The sequence below is a fragment of the Egretta garzetta genome, unplaced genomic scaffold (genome assembly GCF_000687185.1).
Source record: "Egretta garzetta isolate BGI_Z169 unplaced genomic scaffold, ASM68718v1 scaffold51, whole genome shotgun sequence".
NCBI classification, from domain to species: Eukaryota; Metazoa; Chordata; class Aves; order Pelecaniformes; family Ardeidae; genus Egretta; species Egretta garzetta.
The window spans coordinates 3,247,927-3,267,848 of NW_009258549.1; the positions used below are offsets into that span (position 1 = coordinate 3,247,927).

The 19,922-nt window shown below is 46.9% G+C and overlaps 1 protein-coding gene across 5 annotated transcripts; it reads left to right on the forward strand.

The window, feature by feature from the left end:
* The first annotated feature begins 417 nt into the window (after positions 1 to 417).
* On the forward strand, positions 418 to 13,767 carry MIEF1 (mitochondrial elongation factor 1). 5 transcript variants are annotated; one of them, XR_004843178.1, is made up of 8 exons: positions 418 to 596; positions 1,512 to 1,572; positions 1,758 to 1,906; positions 2,397 to 2,577; positions 4,566 to 4,828; positions 5,963 to 6,670; positions 11,209 to 11,298; positions 12,331 to 13,767. XR_004843178.1 is itself a non-coding variant. In XM_035903222.1 (7 exons), the coding sequence occupies exons 2-7, from the start codon at positions 1,518 to 1,520 to the stop codon at positions 11,221 to 11,223; spliced, it is 1,371 nt and encodes a 456-aa protein (XP_035759115.1). In that variant the 5' UTR covers positions 418 to 596; positions 1,512 to 1,517; the 3' UTR covers positions 11,224 to 12,096. The 5 variants fall into 5 exon arrangements, 3 of the variants coding, with proteins under 3 accessions (XP_035759115.1, XP_035759113.1, XP_009646150.1); XR_004843179.1 differs by lacking the exon at positions 12,331 to 13,767 and adding an exon at positions 12,103 to 12,188; XM_035903222.1 differs by lacking the exon at positions 12,331 to 13,767 and having other exon boundaries at positions 11,209 to 12,096.
* The last annotated feature ends 6,155 nt before the right edge of the window (positions 13,768 to 19,922 follow it).

A 19,922-nucleotide genomic window follows, 5' to 3' on the forward strand; every position in this document is an offset into this window, starting at 1 on the left:
TTAGGGAGCCCGTTATCCCCGGCGCGCCGTTAGACAGCTTGTCCCATTCCGGGCCGGGCTGGGCTGTGGAGGACGGTGGTCTGTGGGGCCAGGAGCGGAGGGGGAGGCGGCGGCCGATGTGTCCCTCGGGGAGGGAAAAGCTGACTCGCATCCCGCACTTCGTCACGTCTCTCTAGGTCGCCCGTCCACGCACCTGTCCCCCATGGCAGCGTGGTCCCGGGAGGCTGTCCTGACCCTCTACCGGGCTCTGCTGCGCCAGGGCCGTGGGCTGCGCTACACCGACCAGGATTTCTACCTCACTTTCATCCGCCGCGAGTTCCGCAAGAACCAGGGGCTGCAGCAGCTAGAGGACAAGGAAAGACAGCTGGAGAAGGGGCAAGCTTTCCTGCAGAGCAAGCTTGGGCGCCTGGTTTAGAGAGTCCTTGTAGCTGCTTTTGGCCCCACTTGCTTCCCTCTTCTTTCCAAAATCCCCTTGCCAACCAAAAGAGATGATAAATGCTCCCTGCCCACCCCTGTCTTGAAGAAGTCTGGAGGGTGCTTCCACAGGCATACCAGGAGGGCTCTCCTGTTCTCTTTACAAATGCATTAGGTCACAGGTAGGTCATGTACAATGTTATAACCACGTTCCTCGTGCTACTATTACAGTTAGCTTTGTGAAAGTGTGGGTTTTTTTGCCTAGGGATGAAAAGCGACTGGATTCCTGGTTCATCAAGGCAGGAACATTCCTCCTGAGATTGTAGCTTGGCCTTAGAAAAACCTAAGGGCATTTTTAAACTACACAAGTCAGGCAGGCTCTGAACATTTGAAACAGACTTAGAAAACAGATCTCGAGTCAGGTTGGAAGAGTTTCCTGGTGTTTTCATGTAGGTTTGCTGAGGATCCGTCTATGGGTACAGCAGTGGCAAAGTGTGTTTTACACATGTAGCTGGCCAAGGAGACTCTTTGAATTTAAATATTGAGGTCAGGTTAAATGGGAATTGGAGGAAACAAAGGTACATGCATATGTTATATATGAATTATACGAGAGTCAAACCCACCAGCCCTGAGGGTGGGAATAAATGTCTGGTGAAAGCAAGGGAGCTGTTCCCTTTGTGGTGTGTTGTGGTCTCTGCTGTTGATTCTTGGATGTCTTTGAAGTATCTGGGACTAGCTGTTGTCCGAAAATGAGTCTGGGAGTGGATGCTCTGAGACTGTCTGTCAACTCTTGGGAAGATCATGATTTGTTACGGACAAGCAGTTGACTGTCCCTGCATCGCCTTGTCTGTGAGCAAAATTACATGCATTAGACTGAGAATAAGAAAATAGATTGGCATAAAAAACCCCATGCTTTGGTTGAGAAGCACAAATTAAAAGACCTGAATGGTCATAGGGTTTTACATAATATACAGGATTTTATTACACAATATTGCTGAAGTAAATCTTTATTTTTTAAAAAGCATTAGGTGATTGCACAATTAAACCTGCTTCAATGATTAAAAGTCCCACATCAAATTCAGGACGTTTTTCTTCAGGTCATAATGGGAGCTGGAAGCAAAGAAATGCTGTTGCTGCAGCTTGGTCAGCACTGTTCTGGTATGTCTGGAAATAAGTAGCTCTCCAAGGGAAGATAATTAGAGAGGCTGCAGGGGTTAGGTGGTCCCTTCCTATGGCTCTGTGCTAAGACCCCAAGAGCTGTGAGTGTGGGGTGGAGAACAAGGGAGTGAACTGTTAGGGTTGTGTGTTTTGACCCTTTTGTTTAATGCTCCTGCTCCTTCCAGGTGAGATGGCAGGTGCTGGGCATCGCAAAGGGAAAAGAGATGACAACGGCATCGGCACAGCCATCGACTTTGTGCTGTCCAATGCTCGGCTTGTGCTGGGCGTGGGTGGAGCAGCTATGCTGGGCATCGCTACGCTGGCTGTCAAACGGGTGAGCGTGTGGGACAGTGGGGTGGGATCTGAGCATGGGGGCATTGGAAAGAAGGAGCGGGAAACAAAAAGACTGGGGATGCTAGCAGAAGGCTGGGTAAAATCATCATCACCATGTACCAGTACTTAAAGGGTAGTTACAAAGAAGATGGAGACTCCCTTTTTACGAGGAGTCACATGGAGAGGACAAGGGGTAATGGATACAAGTTACTCTTGGGGAGATTCTGGTTGGACATAAGAGGAAAATTTTTCACAATGAGAACAGTCAACCATTGGAATAATCTCCCCAGGGATGTGGTTGACTCCTCTACACTGGACACTCTTTAAGACTCAGCTGGACAGGGTGCTGGGCCATCTTGTCTAGACTGTGCTCTTGCCTAGAAAGGTTGGACCAGGTGATCCTTGAAGTCCTTTCCAACCTGGTATTCTATGACAAAATGCAAATGTTGGGCCCTTAATGACTCAGACTGTGCCTGGTGATGTTGCTTCAGATGTACGACCGGGCAATCAGTGCTCCCAGCAGCCCCACTCGCTTGAGCCAGTCAGGAAAGAGAAGCTGGGAAGAGCCAAACTGGCTGGGCTCCTCCTCACGCTTACTGACCCAGGACATGAAGACTAACCTCAGCCGCTCCCTGCAGACCCTTCCCACTGATCCTTCTGCTGCAGAGACAGGTAAGGAGCAGGGTGATACTCTTGCATTACAGAATCATCCAGGCCCATAAACCCTGTATTCATTTAAAGGAACGCAGGGAAAAAGAATACTCTGCCTAGCCCAGTATTTTGATGTTTTTCTTTTAAGCGGGTCTACTGGTAGCTTCAGGAACTAGAAGTCAGATTGGGAACCAGTGAAAAAGAGTCATCTATTTGCATTCTTCATTCCTCTCATGACTTCATGGTCTTAAGCTTTATTGTCCATCAGTCTTCTAAGCTGAATACTTATCCATACAGCTTTCTTCAGAAAAAGCCATTCTATTCCTTTGAAGGTCTTTATTGCCTTTCTTTGGACCATTCCATTTGTTTGTGTCTTTTTAGAGGGACGTATTCAAATTGTGAATGTACTAGTAATTTACAACAGTATTTCCTATGTTATCTCTACCATTTTCATAATAATTTCTGTAATGCTGTTTGCCTGTTTAGTGCTGCTTATCACTGAGTTAGTCTTCATCTGGCTATAAAAAGTGACCTGCAGTCTTCTTCCTGAGTGGGATAATAAGTAATGTAGAGCCAGTTGGTGTTTGGTTTATGTGTTTGGTTGTTTTTTTCTCACTGACTTTACTTTCTGTTCCTGGTCACTTCAGGAGATTTACACTTGGAGATTCAAAATAAAAATCAGGATCAAGCTTTTAACGTGATTTCCAGATTCTCTGCAAGAAAGTCAGCTTCAGGATGGCAATGTTTTTTCTGCTGAGGCAATGTTAAAAAATGAGACAGCTGTGTTAAATGAGGTCTAGATCATTTGACTGGAATCCCCTAAGATGAGGATTGAGGAATAAAACCATTGATGATGGCATTTTGCATTCTTGACTTAAAAATAAATGAAAACTTAAGATGAAAGAATACAATTTTTCATGAAGTCTGGTTCCCTGTGGTTTTGCAGGCTATTTCCTTTTCATACAAACCCTCAAATCTGTCCAAAAAACCCCAGTGGGACAAGAGACAGCAGCTGCTGAGGTTGGGCAAGATGGGACTGTGTGCAGCTTGGTTTGCCATTCTGCATGCGCTGGGTGGCTAAATGCCTGTTGCCAAACAAATGTGCAACAGCTGATTGCCTTAACGGGGCCACTGACTTTGGGGTTTCTTCTACACCTGTTAAGCACCACAGCCCTTCCAAAGATCTCTTAGATCTGTAATTCTTCCTTAATTCTCATTGGTAACTTCTGCAACTCTTGGTCCATATTGAGAAAAGTCTGAAAGATAGATGGGAAGCATTGACTTACTTCTTTAGGAAACCAGTCAGAAAAAAAGGGGATTAGAGGATCTGTGCAGGTTAGACATTGCTTAATAATGCAGATGGCAGCGTAAAGCATTGTATTGCTGATATGTGCCTAAGAGCGTGTTCTCTGTTCTTTGGCCAGTGAAAGTTTGAGGGAGGTTTTCACTGGGGCTGTGATTGCCTGAGCTCTGCTGGCCCCAAGATCTGTCAGCAGAGTCCTGACAACTATTTCATTTCCAAGTGGCATGATTTTCTCATGCCACTCTACCCTAGTCAGGACTGAGTTTTGCTGATAATTGGTAAAAACCCATTATAATGTTGAAATCTTAATGAGATAGTGATGGTTGTTGAAGAGTGTTTTATCCACTGGTCTGGCATTACATTGAAAGCTTCTGAACAGTGCTGAATTTCTGATGAAGTTGAACTGAGGTATTGCCCATGTAGCCATTAAAATTACTTCCTTGCACACAATCTTAGTCTTGTCCTGGCTAAATTTCAAATCTAGTAACTTGTTTTCATTCAGTTTAATTGTTGTATGTATGTTTCATCTGGTTTAATTGTTCTCAGCACCTCCCTTTTGACTGGTATCTGTGTAAAGCATGCAAAATGTCTGCTGAAAGCTTTTTTAGACCTAGGAGGCTGCACTTTGGTGCTGCAGATTTTCTTCTGCAGATCAGTTCACAGTGAAACGCTGCAGACGATCAACAGTTTTCTTTTGGTCTTGCAGACTTTTTCCGACCCACAAAGCCCAAGCCATCTGCCAAGAGGAGTCAAGTGGAGCTGAAAAAATCCCGCCTTCGTCTGTCTCTGCAAGAAAAGCTCTTTGCTTATTACCGGAGGAAGGTAGCTATCCCAGCAGATGAGCAGGCCCGCGCCAAGCAAGCAGCTGTGGATATCTGTGCTGAGCTCCGCAGCTTCCTACGTGCCAAGCTGCCGGACATGCCCCTGCGTGACATGTACCTCAGCGGCAGCCTGTATGATGATCTGCAGGTAATTCCGGGGGCCGCGTGATGGGTCATTATTCAGAAGGCTGACTCGGCAGGGGCATTTCAGGCTTCCCTGTTGGCAGTGCTGGCTCAGCACAACATTCCTCTGTAATAAGGCTCTTGGTGTCGCCTTTCCCACCGTGGAGCCAGGCGTTCATTTCTGCAATACTGTTTGAACAGCGTGACCAGGCTGCTCTGGCTTTGTCTGCAAAGAATTTGCTTTTTGCTGTTTTATTTCTCTGGATTATCTCAGCCTTTGTTTCCTTCCCCTCTGTCTCTCCGTGGAGCTGTGTTTTTCTTGCTGTTTTTCCAGCAGACCTCTGTTATCTCTCTGTCCCTCCTATCTCCTTACAAATACATGATATTCCCTTAGAACTCCTGTGTATTCATGTAGGTCTTCCCTACTCTTTTTTTTTTTTTTTTTTTTTTTTTTTTTTTTTTTTTCTTCTTCTTCTTTCCTAAATGCATGTCAAACCTGGATTGGACAGCAGTCCCTCCTGCATATCTCCCTGATGGCAAGATGCCCATGGCTATAGTGAGTGATTCAGAGGCACACTTTTTTGTTTGAGTCAGAGCTCTGGAATGGAGTGTTGAGTGTCCAGTGAAACTTAGATCTGGGGTCTTAATCACATTGGTGAAAAGGGATCTTTTAATGACCTTTTTCCAAACAATGTGACAGACCAGGTGAGGGCAGTAACTAGTTGTAGCATGGGATAATTAAACCACGGCAACTTAAGTTTGTCTAGAAACTTAATACTCTGCCTCCTGTTTTAAATTGTCCTGTGCTGTTGCTGTGCCCTGGTCACTCCAAGGAGTGGACTTAGAGCAGTAGGAGACAAAATTATTTGTCTATATGCGGTTCATGTCAGGTCTTGAAGTATTTGGTGATCTCTAAATAGTACACACTGTATAAGCACTAGCTTGGGTTATACCTTGGAGTTATCCCACTGATGACGGGAAATAGTCCTTCAGAATGTCTTTTGACAAAGGCAGGCTGTGAATCCTACGCAGAGAGGAGAGCGAGATACCTGAATCCTTATTCCACATTCCTTTGAACAGAATGCTCCTAAAGGTGGTGAATAAAACTGAGTGTGGAGAGAGAAAGCTTGTTCTTACTCACTTTTCTCTCTTGTGAAAGGTAGTGACAGCTGACCACATCCAGCTCATTGTGCCTCTGATGCTGGAACAGAACCTGTGGTCATGCATCCCGGGGGAGGACACCATCATGAACATTCCTGGCTTCTACTTGGTGCGTCGGGAAAACCCAGAGTACTTTCCCCGTGGGAGCAGCTACTGGGACCGCTGTGTGGTGGGAGGTTACCTTTCCCCCAAAGCTGTAGCAGACACCTTTGAGAAAGTTGTAGCTGGCTCCATCAACTGGCCAGCAATTGGGACTCTCTTGGATTATGTGATCCGTCCAGCAGCTCCCCCAGCAGATTTGACACTGGAAGTCCAGTATGATCCAGAACGGCATCTTTTTATTGACTTCCTACCATCCCTGACACTAGGCGACATCATCCTTGTGGCCAAACCCCATCGATTGGCCCAGAATGACAATCTGTGGCGACTGAGCCTGCGGCCAGCAGAAACTGCTCGCCTCCGAGCCCTGGACCAGTGTGATTCTGGCTGCCGTTGCTTGTGCCTGAAGATCTTCAAAGCAGTATGCAAGTCAAACCCAGCCCTGGGCCACCTCACTGCCAGCCAGCTCACCAATGTCATCCTGCACCTATCCCAAGAAGAGTCCGACTGGTCCCAGGACGTGCTGGCTGATCGCTTCTTGCAGGCGCTGAAGGGGTTGATCCGCTACTTGGAGGCAGGTGTCCTCCCCAGCGCTCTGAACCCCAAGGTGAACTTGTTTTCAGAGCTCACCCCTGAAGAAGTGGATGAGTTGGGCTATACCCTCTACAGCTCTCTCTCAGAACCAGAGGTCTTGCTGCAAACGTAATGGGGCCTTACCTAGGGAAATCTTGATGGGGTTCAGCCAACATGGACTTTGATTACTGCGAAATATGTCTCCTCCACTTCTCTCTGTCTGTCTCCTTTTGGTTCGTTTTTATTTCCTGCTGTGGAGTTGGTGCTCCCACTGAATTTCTTGGTGCTACGGGTCCATTTCCACCATCTCTGCCCCAACAGGCACCCATTAGCTAGGGAAAAGAGGCTAAAACTGCAGCTCTAAGATCTTTGCATAAATTCTGCTGATGTTAAACAAGTGTCTACCAAAAAAAAAACCCCAAAGAAACTATGCACTTCTTTTTCCTGTGGTACACTTACTGCAGCGTCCATTTTGGTATGAAGAAGGTGGAACTGGGCTGGTAAATCCAGTGATGATTTTAGCAGATTTGCGTTGAGGTCCTTTCCTCCAGTCTGACTTGCCCCATGTTTCTTTTTCTCTGCTGTACCACTGTCTTGCTTTCCTCTTTTGGTTTTTTTTTTTGGGGGGGGGCAGGGGAGGTGCCCTTTGACCCAGTTGTGCAGGGCAGACTGAGATGTTTTGGACAGGGTTGTTTTTTGTATTTTGGAGTGGATAATGATTACACTGGCTGTATTTAGGGCTGTAGTGCTCGGAATAGGAGAATGCCCATGTCCGTGGCTCCTGCTTCTGCAGAGCCTTCTCATCCTTTGCAAGCTGGTTTCAGAAGTAAGGGCAGAGGCTTGACCAGCCTGCTGCAACACAACCTCCAATACGGGCAATTCTCATTGAAGCTGTCCTAGGGGAGGAGGAAGAAACCTTTGTGGTCTGGCTATGTGATGAGGCCGAAGGAACAGGGCTTGTCATTCCTGCCTAGCCAGATCTGCAGGGTGTTGCTGGTGGGAATGGCCCTGGGAATGGAGAACAGGGTGGCTGCTTAGATGTCTCTCTCTGGCCTGGAGGAAGAGGCTGATTATGGGGGAGGGGTGAGAGACACACATGGGAAAGGGGATTAGGGTTTTTTCATCTTTTCCCCAAGGGCTTATGGCTGTTCTGGTTTATAGGAGGTGGAAGGAAGACTGCTTGCCTCAAAGGGCTTTGTAATAAGCACACATAAGCCAGGTTCTCACCAGCTATAGGTCTGTGAAGGTGATGGAACTGAACTGGTCTCATCAGCAAGGTTCTGTCCCATACACTGATACTAGGGTACAGCTGCAGAGCTGGCATTCAGAGATATGCTGGCTTTGCCATCTGCCCTCAGTGTGTGTTTTAGTCCCTTTCCCAGCCACCTCAGAATGAGGCTGTCCGTCCCCTTCCTCATTCCCATGCGCTGACTTTCCAGTGCTCCCAGTTTACAATTGCTCTTAGAAAGCTGGTGAGGGCAGACCTTCCCATTCAGTCTGTCTGGACCTGTTGGTAATGCAGTTCTGCCCACTCCGGTTGACAGCTGCTGTCAGGCTGTTCTCCTCTGGCTGCCCCCCCCATCTGCTGCTGGACTGTGGTATGGGTTTCGGATGGGCAGCTGCTGCACTGTTTCGTGTCTCCCATACTAGCCACATGGACTCTATGTTCTGCATTCAGCCTTCTGGCCTCCTGTCTTCAAAAATGGGAGGGAGGGTGTCCTCCCAAGTCTGGGGCTGTCTGTCCTTCAAAAGACCAGCACAGCTATCGTTACAGAAACATACTTGCCTTTCCCAGCTTTAGCAACTTTTTTTCCCCCTTGCTATCCAGCCTCCCTAGCCAATGGAGAGGGGTACTGCAGCAGCAGAATTTGGAGGGAGCAGGAATCCTTTTCTCCTCCTTTCCTCTCAGGACCTACTCCCCTTTGACAGAGAGTTTCAGGAGTGGAACCATGGAGGGAAGTCTTTAGCCCTTGTTTTCTTGTTAGAGGCAGTGCTAGTGAGATGAGGGAGGGAGCATCTTTCTCGGACAATCCGTCCATTTTAGCCAATGTCTCAGTATTCCGTATACAGTGATAATGTAACATTGCATTTTAAATTATTTAATCCTTAGGGTACTGGTATTTTCTAGACTGCCAGATGCGTACTTTGAAGTTTGTGTGTGTATATAAAGTCTGTAGTCTATAAAAGGTTAACAGAAATTCTGTTTGTATGATTTTGTGTTTTGTAGTGTTTGAAGCAGTCAGTGTTGGTCAGCTGTTGATTGCTCTTCACTCTGATTCCCAGATTTTTTTCCCCTCTTTCTTTCCCTGCCCTCCACTGCCTTTCTGATGTCAGACTTCCTACCCTAAAAGCAGACAGATGAGACTTTGGAGCCTATAGGCTATTGGGGAAAATTCCCTTTTCTTCTACTTACTTGAAGGTCAACCAAAATATTAAAATATCGGGGTTGTCAGGAGTTCACCATACATTCATTTCTTCAGTGTGATCTCACCCTCACTTGGTGCTGGCTCCAATACCACGGTCTTCAAGCAGAATTGAGCAGCAACATGGTTTGGAATGATCAAAGCTATAGGTAGATAGAAAAAAGGTAAGACATAAGCGGGAGGAATCCGCTGTCTGAGCTGGCTTGAGACCAGTTGCCACATACATAGCTGTATATAGAATTTTTTACATGAATGCTTTTACTTCTTCCTGGCAACCTAATGAATTAATATTTTATGGCCATTTCTTGCTGCTATTGAGCTCAATTTGTGTATCAAATGGAGACTGAAGCTGCCTTTTTGCCTTTTCTGTAGACTTTGCTCCACTTCACTTGACTCACTTCCATCATTTCTTCCCTTCTTTTTTTCCCTCCTCTGAGCTAGCCACAAGCCCGTTCTCGGGAGGCAGATGCTCACATCCTACAGGCAGCCACCACAGCAGGCAAGAGCTGCCCCAGCAGTGGCACTCTCAGCAAAGGCCAAAGACACAGTGGGTCACAGGGACACTGCAACTAGGAGTTTTTCAAGAGGAGGCTCAGGCAAAAGGGGCAACAGAGGCAGGGAAGAAGGAGCAGGATAAGTATGCAGGAAACTTACACTAATGCTGTACCCAGCCTGCGGGTCAAACAGACTGTGGCAGTCTCTTTCAAACTGGCACCTTTCAGTATTAAATGCAGTACGTGTGTTGATGTACAGCCTGGAGAACTGTCTTACCTAGAGGTAGGCTCCTTCCTAGTCAAAGCTGTAGCACAGAGCAGGAGGACCTAGAACTGAATGTGAAAAGGGCAGCTCCCAGCCACCTTCCTGACAGAGCGGCTCAGAGACAAATTGATTGTAAGAGGCCCAGAGCATGCTTTTGGTTGGTTGCTGCCTGGGCTCCAAGAATGCCTCGGTGCATTCTGCTATAGCTTAGCTCACGCGAGCTTCCCATGAGATTGTCGTCTTGTTCCCTGCAACCGCAGGGTGAGGACCAACTTGCTCAGCAGCGGGTTTCACTGCTGCTGAGCTCCACTGCTAATCCTTCAAGTCAGATGGATTTCTTTTCCAGTGTTTAAAAGCAATTATGGAAACGAGGCTGCTTTCTGCCTCCTGAGAAGCTGCCATCAGCCCTCACTTTTAGCATGTGGGTACTTGCAGTGAGAAGTGATGATGCCCCATCTCTCCCAGGCCTGGAGGCTGTGGATTTGCAAAGGGGAAAGTCTGAGTGCATGGTCTGTGACAGAGTGCGTGAAATCCTGAAATAAAATGACTTTCCACGGTAACCTGCTTGTCTCTGGTGTGTTTATAAACAAAGGAACATCTCTGCTTTTGTCTCAGCATATCACCTTTATGCTGACATAATTCTGCACCACACCAGTGCTTGGGGCCCGACGTGCCCCTTGCTGATTCACCGCTTTCCCTTTGTGGCTCTGGGTGCTCAGCGCTCTGCAACTCTCCTTGAGAGAGCAATCAGCTCGGTACTGCAGCGTGCTGGCTCCTGGCAGCATTCACACCCGTCACAAGACGATGCGTAATTAAGGCGCTGTGCCTCCCGTCCTTTCTCTGATCGCCCGCGTGCCCAGACAGGCACCTGCCTTTCATGTGGCTCCCCAGGCTTCGCAGGCTTCTGTGCCTCTTTTTAATATTAAACTTTCCTGTGCAGACTCCCCCGCCCTTGCTCAGTCACGCGTGTGCTTCTGCAGTGCCAATCCTCTCCCCTGCCAAAAGCACTCCTGTTATCCAGGCATCAGCCTTCAGGCAGTGAGGGAGCCGCTGTGCTGGGGTCCCTGTCTGGTGCATCAAGGCTCTTCGCATCAGACCCAGTTTTATGTGCTTGCTTGGGAAGGTGGGGTGGAAGTGCTGGACGTCAAGTAAAGCATGAGGTGATGCTGCCTTTGATGGACCCCAGGCTCCTTAATTCTGGGAGGACGTGCTACAGTGACAACATTGTCCCATGAGACTTCCTTTAGTGAGGACTTGGCAATTAACATTTAACTATTTGGGAGGATATGTTATGATACAAGGGAATCTAGCTCTCTAACATTCTTTTTTCCGATACCCCTTGCCTGTGTTGTTTTGGTTTGCTTTTGTCCTTTAATCTGTTCTGTGGTAGAAACGGATCGGATGAGATCAAGCAGATTTCACGTCAGATGGAGTCTTATGGGAACAGCTAAAACGAGCTGCTCTGTGGAACCTGTGCCAGGTATGACCCCCTCAAATTACTACCCCTGGAAAGCCTAGAGCTTGCAATACATGTTTAATGTATGCAGCGGTTTGCAGCTTTGCATAAAAGCTGTCCCGGCATGAATAGGGAGGAAAGATCAAAAGATACGGGTTTGTTTAATGTAGAGAAGAAATAATTGAGAGGAGTCATGATAAATTACTTCAAGTATGGAAAAGGTTGCTACAAAGAAGAGGAGCATAAATGGTTCCCCAGGCTGCAGAGACTCAGCATCTCTTTTGTTCTTAGCGTAATGAACAAACAGCTTAGGAGGAAGGTGAATCTCAGAAAAAAGCAAAATATTTTGCGTGCTTTGTTATATAACCACAGTCCTATCCTGGAAATGAGTGAGCTTACATTTTACTTATTTATTTTTGCATCTCCCTGTTTTTTAAATAAATTCCAGCCTGACTATTCTGTAGCTAATCTTAGGCTGGGGGAAAGAGGGTGACTGTACCCCAAATTTGAGATTATCATGCCAAAGTGTTGGAACTGTATGATTGTTTCTTTTTTCCCCCAAATACTTAATCACCTCTCTGTGTTAATCACCTCTGGTTTTTTAAGGTTTATTTTAATATTCTGAACTCCAGAAAAGCTGAGAACAGCTGCTGCTTTTTAAATCTAGTCTCATGGATAACCAGAGGAGCCTCTTCCAAGTGAGGAGTTTCTCTTCCAGATAAGATAAAATATGTTGGCCTACTAACCTGCACTAGGTATGATTCAATGGCTCCGGCATGGCTTACTGAATCTGGGCCTGGATCTTGAAATGTTGGGCTTTACTCACAGATGCAGCGAGCAAAAAATGGGAGATTCTCCCTCCTACCAGTGAAACCCAGTATTGGCTTCCAGCCCTAGGGGGACTGCTGCAGTCTAGACACTTGGGGAACTCTTTGAGGTATCTGGATTTTATCTTCTTTATCTTTGTCAGGCTGAGTTATGATCTGAGTTTACAATCTGAAGGATTCAAGAAATATCCTTCCCCTCCCTTTTTTTTTTTTTTTTTTTTTTTTTTAGATTCAATGCCACCTTAAAACAGCTCCTGTATAACAAGAGTCCCCCCAGCGCAAGTAGGGATAGCACAGCGTAAAAGTTTTACTAACATACTCTGAGGAGGACAGCGTTATTCACAAGCCACAGAGCCAGAAAGATGGTGGTGAGCCAGCTAATAATATCTCAACAGTATGTGATCCTGTGGAATAACCTTGGAAACGGTAAGGCAAAAGAGGGTGGTCAGACCAACAGGTAAGGCAGGGAAGATCTGAAATCATTCTGTACACAGAAAGCATTCTTGTTTTATGAATAGCAGGAGAGCGGGAGACAGAGTTTGGCTCATGGAACTCAAACTTCTCAGGATCTTAAGCTTTCCTAAGTACTCACGCAGAAGTCAGTTTGAACAAAATCACTTTAAACGCACTAAAAGTCCAATTGATTTTTATTTTGCTGCCCTGGTTCAATTTCCCTGGCTCCAGCAGCTAAATAGCTCTTTGATCTGTCTATTAACACTCAGTGCTAAGCTTCTCAGGGGAAATACATATATATATCAATTCTAACCACATTCTTCATGAAAAGCCTTCACACAAGTAATGGGCAAGAGTTGATTGCTTGAGTTTTTGGTTTTGTTTTGGATTTTCTTTTTTTAGGCAGCAGTTTCCTCTGTTCAACGCAAGCCCACCCCCTTCCCCTTCCTCTGACGGTGGTAGAATTGTCACTGTTCCACAGAATCACCGGGATGATACACTGCCCCATCAGACATCCTGCTACAATGATCCCAGTCCTGTAAGACTCCCTTAGTGCACTCTGCTCAGCATTGCAAAGGACGGAGACCTAAGAGGCAACAGGCACAAGGGCACAGATGGCAAATGATGGACTGTGTTGGCTCTTTACCTGTCCCATGACAGACATTACTCCAAAACTCTTCATGCCCTGGCAGGCTCCTTACCCCCTTTGAAAGGCAAGAAGCAATCATTCCTGGAAGTGGTATGGCAGAGAGACATTTTTGCCTTCAAATTCTTGAATTTATTTAGCACAGAGGATAGTTATGGCCTTGGACATAATAACTACCGCCACTTATATAGATAATATAACCTGAATTATGTTCAACTCCTGGTTGTTTATAGCAGTGGTGATGTGCTGTCAGAGGGCCTGAGATCTGCTGAAGCAAAGGTAGTACAAGACACGGCAATCCCACAGGCAACAGAGCCCCAGCTCCCATGTTGCTTGCTAGAGAACTTGTTGGCAGGGGTCCCAGCTTCCTGGCATTCATGTGGAGGTTGGGTTTTGCTGAGGCAAGCATGTGACCAAGGCATGAACCACCTCTCTTCCAAATCACTGCCTGTGGTCGTGAGAGAGACAGTAGAAAGCATCTAGTCCAGTGCCTTTTCTTGAACAATGAGCTAGTGATTTGGATTAGGAAGCTTTCTCCTCTGTCTTTTTTTTTTTTTTTTTTTTAATTCTTGTAATTTCTTTCTTATGTAAGGTGAGAAAGTTAATAAAAAGAACAGTGATCCATCTTCAGACCATCGCTTTGCACTGCGAAGGAAGATGCTTGGTGTCACCGGCAGACCAGATTCCCAAACCTTGTGGCCCAGGACAGACTTCACCCTTCTGTGGTCAGAGAGAGCCTGCCCTGCCTAGGGGAGACCTGCATTTCTGAGAAGTGCTCGCCATCCAAATCAGTCTCACTGAGACTGCGTGACTAAGGTGAATGACTCAAACCTTATCTTCCTGAACAGTGCCTACATTACCTCAGACCCAGAGATGTCTACTGTCATCCCAGGACAAGGCTTCAACAAAGTCTCACCCTCTGACTGCCAAAAGAGCAGGCCAGCGGTACCTCCCCAAGGGAGGCGGGTTGCCGCGACTGGTTCCTCAGACTGACCTGGCTTTAGTCTCAAACCAGCTCTCAGCAGCCAAGCACAGAAACCTCCTCCCACTAAAAGAACTGCAAACCTCCCTCACCAAGTACCGCAGTGATACCAGTTAGAGGGGCAGTGGGTTGAGAAACTGCAGCACCTACTCGGGATGATACTTTGGCCACAAAGTCTTTTTTGGGGACTGTTATCCAGCTTGCTCATGGCCAGTCCCCTTGTAACACATCTGAGGAGGCTCTGCTGAGGCCACCCACAAGCCCATGTGCAAGCACAGGGAGCAGAGCAGTCTCGAAGTCTTCTGAAAGAATCTTCTTTCTGACATCATTTGTCAAAGCTCCTAATACAGAGACTTTAGGAGGGAAAATGACAGTTGTTCAGGAAAAAGCTATGAACTCAACGATATCACAACTGCATCAACATCCTCCTCTGTAAACAAGTATATATTAAAACAGATCGAAGTTTGCTGGTAAATTCCAGCCACTGAGCAGCTGCTGCCTACAAACAGCGGAGAAGTATTACTGAATAATATCTGCAGTGTTCCTCCCCAGGCGCCTGGGGAGCTGCAGCCTTGATGGTGATTTATCCCCACATGAGTTTCAGAGCTTCATCTGAACTACCTGTTTTGTCAGCGATCCTGCCTGCCAGCATCAGAGACAAAGAGATCTCACACGCACGCAAGATATCCCCAGGATTCTGTTTTATTTCATTAACAGGGCATACCCATTCACAGTCTCTCTTCCTGGCCTTATAGAGACACTGGGAAGTTAGGTGAAGTTAAAAACAAATCCCCAGATGGAGCACGCACAGCCTAGTCTGGTATTATCAGCCTTTCCCTGGGCATCCCCCCTTACTGAATGGAGAGGCTGAAATAACCCAAGCTCAAATAACTTTTCCACCTGCTTCGGACAAAGCTGCTAGTTTAAATCATAGAATCATAGAATGTTTTGGGTTGGAAGGGACCTTTAGAAGTCATCTAGCCCAACCCCCCTGCAGTGAGCAGGGACACCTTTAACCAGATCAGGTTGCTCAGAGCCGTGTCCAACCTGGCCTTGAATGTTTCCAGGGATGGGGCCTCCACCACCTCTCTGGGCAACCCGTCCCAGTGTTTTACCACCCTCATTGTAAAGAATTTCTTCCTTGTATCCAGTCTAAACCTACCCTGTTTTAGTTTAAAACCATTACCCCTTGTCCTGTCACAGCTGCCCCTGCTAAAAAGATTGTCCCCATCTTTCCTATAGGCTCCCTTTAAGTACTGAAAGGCCGCAATCAGGTCTCCCTGCAGCCTTCTCTTCTCCAGGCAGAACCACCCCAACTCTCTCAGCCTGTCCTCATAGGAGGGGTGCTCCTTGATGCCAGGTTTGGGAGCGCAGCATAATCGCTGTTGGGCCGATAGAGGCAAGGAGTCCTCGTTCTGACAAGTCTCAGGGGCGCTGGGGCAGCGGAAGACAAACCCACTTGAAGTGGCGATGGGCTGTTAGCTCACCCGCTGGTGCCTGCGGCTGGCTGAGGGGCTGCAGCCTCATGGTGCGCCCCCGCCGATGCCGATAATGTCCAGATACACACATTTTGATACGCACTGAAGAGACAGTTTGCAGCGGGAGGCACATTAACTGCAGCCCCGCGAAGAACACCAGTTGCCATGAGCTACGTTTCTGTTCCTTTATTGCTTGGACAACTGGAAGGCTCTTTGTTTGTGAGCTAAACTGCTCCCACATGTGCTAATACACATGAGGGATTATTCCTGACCACCCCCCAAGTCCTTTCAACACAATACAACAAGGCTGGACAATGAGAAAACCAAAAGAATCCCCCGAGGGTCTGAACAAAAGTCAGCACCCCCTCTTCCCCCCCCCATACACATATTTTTTGCTAAACATCATTTTCAACCAGTTGTAGCTTTTCTCAGGAAATTCATGCTTGGGCAAGTTATAAGTTAAAACTCACCTCCCTCTTACCAGATTTGCGCAATGTTTTTACTTGTGGCAGCTGGCCGCAGCCTGGCTGATTTGGAATAACTAAAGCCTCTGGAGAGCCGTGTTTTTGCGAGCTACCAGCATGTGTTTGGCATGCCCACGTTTGTTCAGTAAGAAAACTGTAGGTGGACAATGAGGATTGTTTCCATATCTGTCTAAAATAATTGAACTGTAAGTTGCAAATGTAAATTGCAGATTTAATCCTTTTTTTTTTATTAGTCTCATTTCAAATGTCAGTGATATTTACATAACAGGATGGAAACAGAAGACAGTGAGGGGGTGGGTAAGCAATGAATGATTTATTAGAGATTCCATTTGGTGTACTAGTCCAAAACAAACGAGGCAGAGCATATGGCTAACTTATTTTCTGTTTGCACGTAATAAAAGATGAACGCTGATACCTCCCAGCCTGATCTTTAATCACATATATTTGCTTTTCAATCTAGTTTTAAGATGGAACATCTATAAAGCAATCCCTAAAGAGCTTACGACGAGAATCTGGCAGAAACGATCCTTCAGATATCTGTTCATGCTGCATGAGGAGAGAAGCAGCCGAGCACTGTGAATTAGCCTGTGCCGCAGAGGTTGCAGGTTAATTCTCCCTCGGAATTGCTCAAAATGCCTAGCTGCTTTGCCCCATTCCTCCATTGTGTTTCCCTCAGCACTCTGTCTCCAGGAAAAAATTCCCGCTGGTCTCTGGAAATGCTTTGCTCATTGAAGTGCGGGGCAAGGGTTCCTGTCCCTTCTGATGGAAGGTTCAAAGGACAGAAATCATCACAAGAATGCCCTCGGGACTTGCTCTCATACTCATCCTTCTGCAAAGCAGACAATGCACCCTCTTCCTCAGCCACCTCAGCAGGGCCTGGGGCCGGCCAAAAGCCCATCTGCCCCTTCTCCAGGACACTGAGGCTCAGCGGGGGCCCAAAGCCATCTGCCCAGTGCCACCGTGGGGGCCATGTACCCTGCCAATGCAGCGTCTGCCAGCCCTTCTTCCTGGCTGTGGCTTTCCCGACACTCCAGGAAAGAGCAAACTTCTCCGTCTCCACTACTTTTGCTGGTTACCCTCCTGGCCCCAGAAATACGTACTCACCCCCCCGACCTGACTCCCCTGCTACCAAGGCCCAGGAGTACTCCCCCCCCCCCCCCCCCCCAGTCCCTGAGAGCATCCTCTACAGAAGGTCTAGACTGTGCGAGGAGATGTTGCTATGGAAACATTTACGTCCTCCCTGTCTTTTGTGTACTTAATAACACAGCATTCAGCATGTTTATCTCCTGTGTACTTGCTGGTGGAAGAAGAAAACCTCTCTTCCTTTGCAATGTTAACTTAAAAAAAGAAAAATAAAGAAATAGAGCCCATGTATTGACCTTCCATCTTAATGACGGAGGAGGGCGAATGGAGGAGTATTAGTTTTCCACCTCCTGGTGCTGCTGTCTGGCCAGAAGGTGGCTTTCTGCAGTGCTGTATCTATCAGGGCAGTTCATCACTTCCCAGCAAGGTCACTTCGGCCTCTGTCCTGCAGTGAGCTCTGCACGAGCAGCTCCTTTTGCCCGCGGCTGGCCCCTTGCTTCGGGGTCGGCATGGATCTTACTCATCACAAGGAGCTCTCTTTGCCCAGGTTCGGTACCCAGGGCAGGAAAATAACACCCACGGTGCTGAAGCCGTTAGCCTGTCAGCAGGAGTTCATTGACCATGCACACAAATTAATCTTTGTTCAGAAGCCGCCTTTTTGCACTGTGAATTCAATTTTCTTCAGAGCTGCCAGACTTCTCAACCTCTGAGCCACAAATATGTTCTGTAATACTGGAAGGGAACGTTTTTTTAAACGCTTTTGAGTTAGTAGCGGGCAGCTAGTAGTTCTTTGCTTAGAAAATACTTGTAATTTTTTGGTACCAAAATTCCCAAGGAATTGTTAATTGGGCTTAAAGAAGCGTCTTCTACCTCAGTCAAAAACTGTAGCCACAAAGGAAAAACCTCTGACATCATATGTGCAAATGCAGAGATGATTTATAAAGGAACTGGGGATGTGGCTCATGCAATTATGTAACAACAAGAATTCTGCAGTCCTTCAGGAAACAGGGAAAAATACGCTATTCCTTAAATGGCTGGCTTCTGGTTACTTGATTTCACTTTTTGGATTGGGGATTGTTAAAAAATTTCTGTCTGGAGCTCGTAATGCAGACAAATTTCTACCTAAAGTTTACCCACAAAATGGAGACCAGGCAGCTAGGAAACAGGCAGATCTGGGTTAAGTTCCTCATTGCATATTTCATTTTTGCTTGCATGATTCTTGCTCGCACATACCCAGAGTCCTTTCAGTGAAATCTATAATTACCTTTTCCAGATGAAGGATTGGGTGTGTATAGCATTTCTGTTTATTTAGCTACGATTATGGTTGTACAATCACCCTTTCACTTGAAGGAGGGGCAAGTAGGCACGGCAGGGGACGTGAAAGCTCTCCCTTAGCCAGTGAGGACGGGGAGATGCTGTCCACCCATCCACCCAGCCAATCACCCACTTGGCTTCTTTAAAAGCTGCCGCATCCTCTAAATGTTGCTTTGAAGCAAGATCTGCCTACTCCGTGGTGGATTTATCAGAATAATCATCTTAGATCGCTCAATTGCTACTGTGGTGTTTTCTGGTGTTGGAGGACGTTTTTCTCTGCCTCCTCCATTTTAATGAGTCATTCCAAAATCTGCGCTTGCTTCCAGGCAAAAAACAAGAAAAAACAAAACAAAAAACCCCCAACAGACCAACATGGAGGAAAAATTGCCATTTTCATTCAGCAGCTAGTGTTCATTTTACAGATGTGGAGTGACATACTCTGCTTTGTAGTGATGATGGTAGCATCAGACTGCTAAAAGCAGAAACTGGGTCACGCCCGTCCTCGCAAATTATCAGTCGCGTAGTAAGTTCTAGGCAGTTACACCTGAGCAAATTCAGTGAAGGCCGTGGCTTTACACAAATACTACTGAGGCCCTAACTGGAAAACACTGGAGCCTTTCGCAAAAGTACCCGAGAGCAATTTGACCTGCAGGACGATGACGTTTGAACAAGCAAGGACCCACCGCAGCTCTCGGAGCCGATGGCACGCTGGGAGGTTGCTAACACGGAAAAGCAGCCATCTGAAGCTGCCTGGCTCTGGCACAGTGAGGAAGCACACAAGTACTGATCCTCCCAGCTCTTTGGAGCTGGCTGATGCTTGTCTGACCTGAGTAAAATGATGAAGGGACTGAAACCAACAGAAAACTGTTGACCCCTGTGAGTTTCCTGCTGGGTTAGCTGGTGTGAGACCAGCTGGAGGGACTGTATAGCCAAGAATAGGGTGGGGAAAGAGAGCTGCCTTCTTTCCTAGCAGCAAATTGGTTTAGATGAGATAAAACATAATGTGAAACCGCACTTTAAAAACTTTCCAAGGTGACGCTGCCCTTTACAGCTGTGAGACTATGTAGGTGAGCCATTAACACTCATATCAGTCTGAGTAAAGTCTGTACAGAGAACAGAGAAGCAACTGTGTCAGTGTGAAACTGCATGGCAGGAGAGGAAGTTCTCGTTCCTCCGCTGGGAAATAACCAACTTCATTTTCAGCTCTTGCATAGGTTCAAGGCACTAATTAGACACATGCTCTCAGCTGCTCAGCAGCACGGCTGTCCAGCAAAGCTCCGTATGAACCACTCCAGGTCAACACTGCGCCATGGCTGCTGCGAGGCCGGCAGGCTCAGGTCAGAGACGCAGGTGCCCTCACGCACGCGAACGCACAGCCTG

Bases quoted from the DNA above. Each gene is read 5' to 3' on its own strand.
- MIEF1 (XM_035903220.1), top strand. From the start codon at position 1,518: ATGGGAGCTGGAAGCAAAGAAATGCTGTTGCTGCAGCTTGGTCAGCAC. The intron at 1,573-1,757 runs GTATGTCTGGAA...TGCTCCTTCCAG, and splicing joins GCTTGGTCAGCACTGTTCTG to GTGAGATGGCAGGTGCTGGG. The intron at 2,578-4,565 runs GTAAGGAGCAGG...TTGGTCTTGCAG, and splicing joins TCCTTCTGCTGCAGAGACAG to ACTTTTTCCGACCCACAAAG.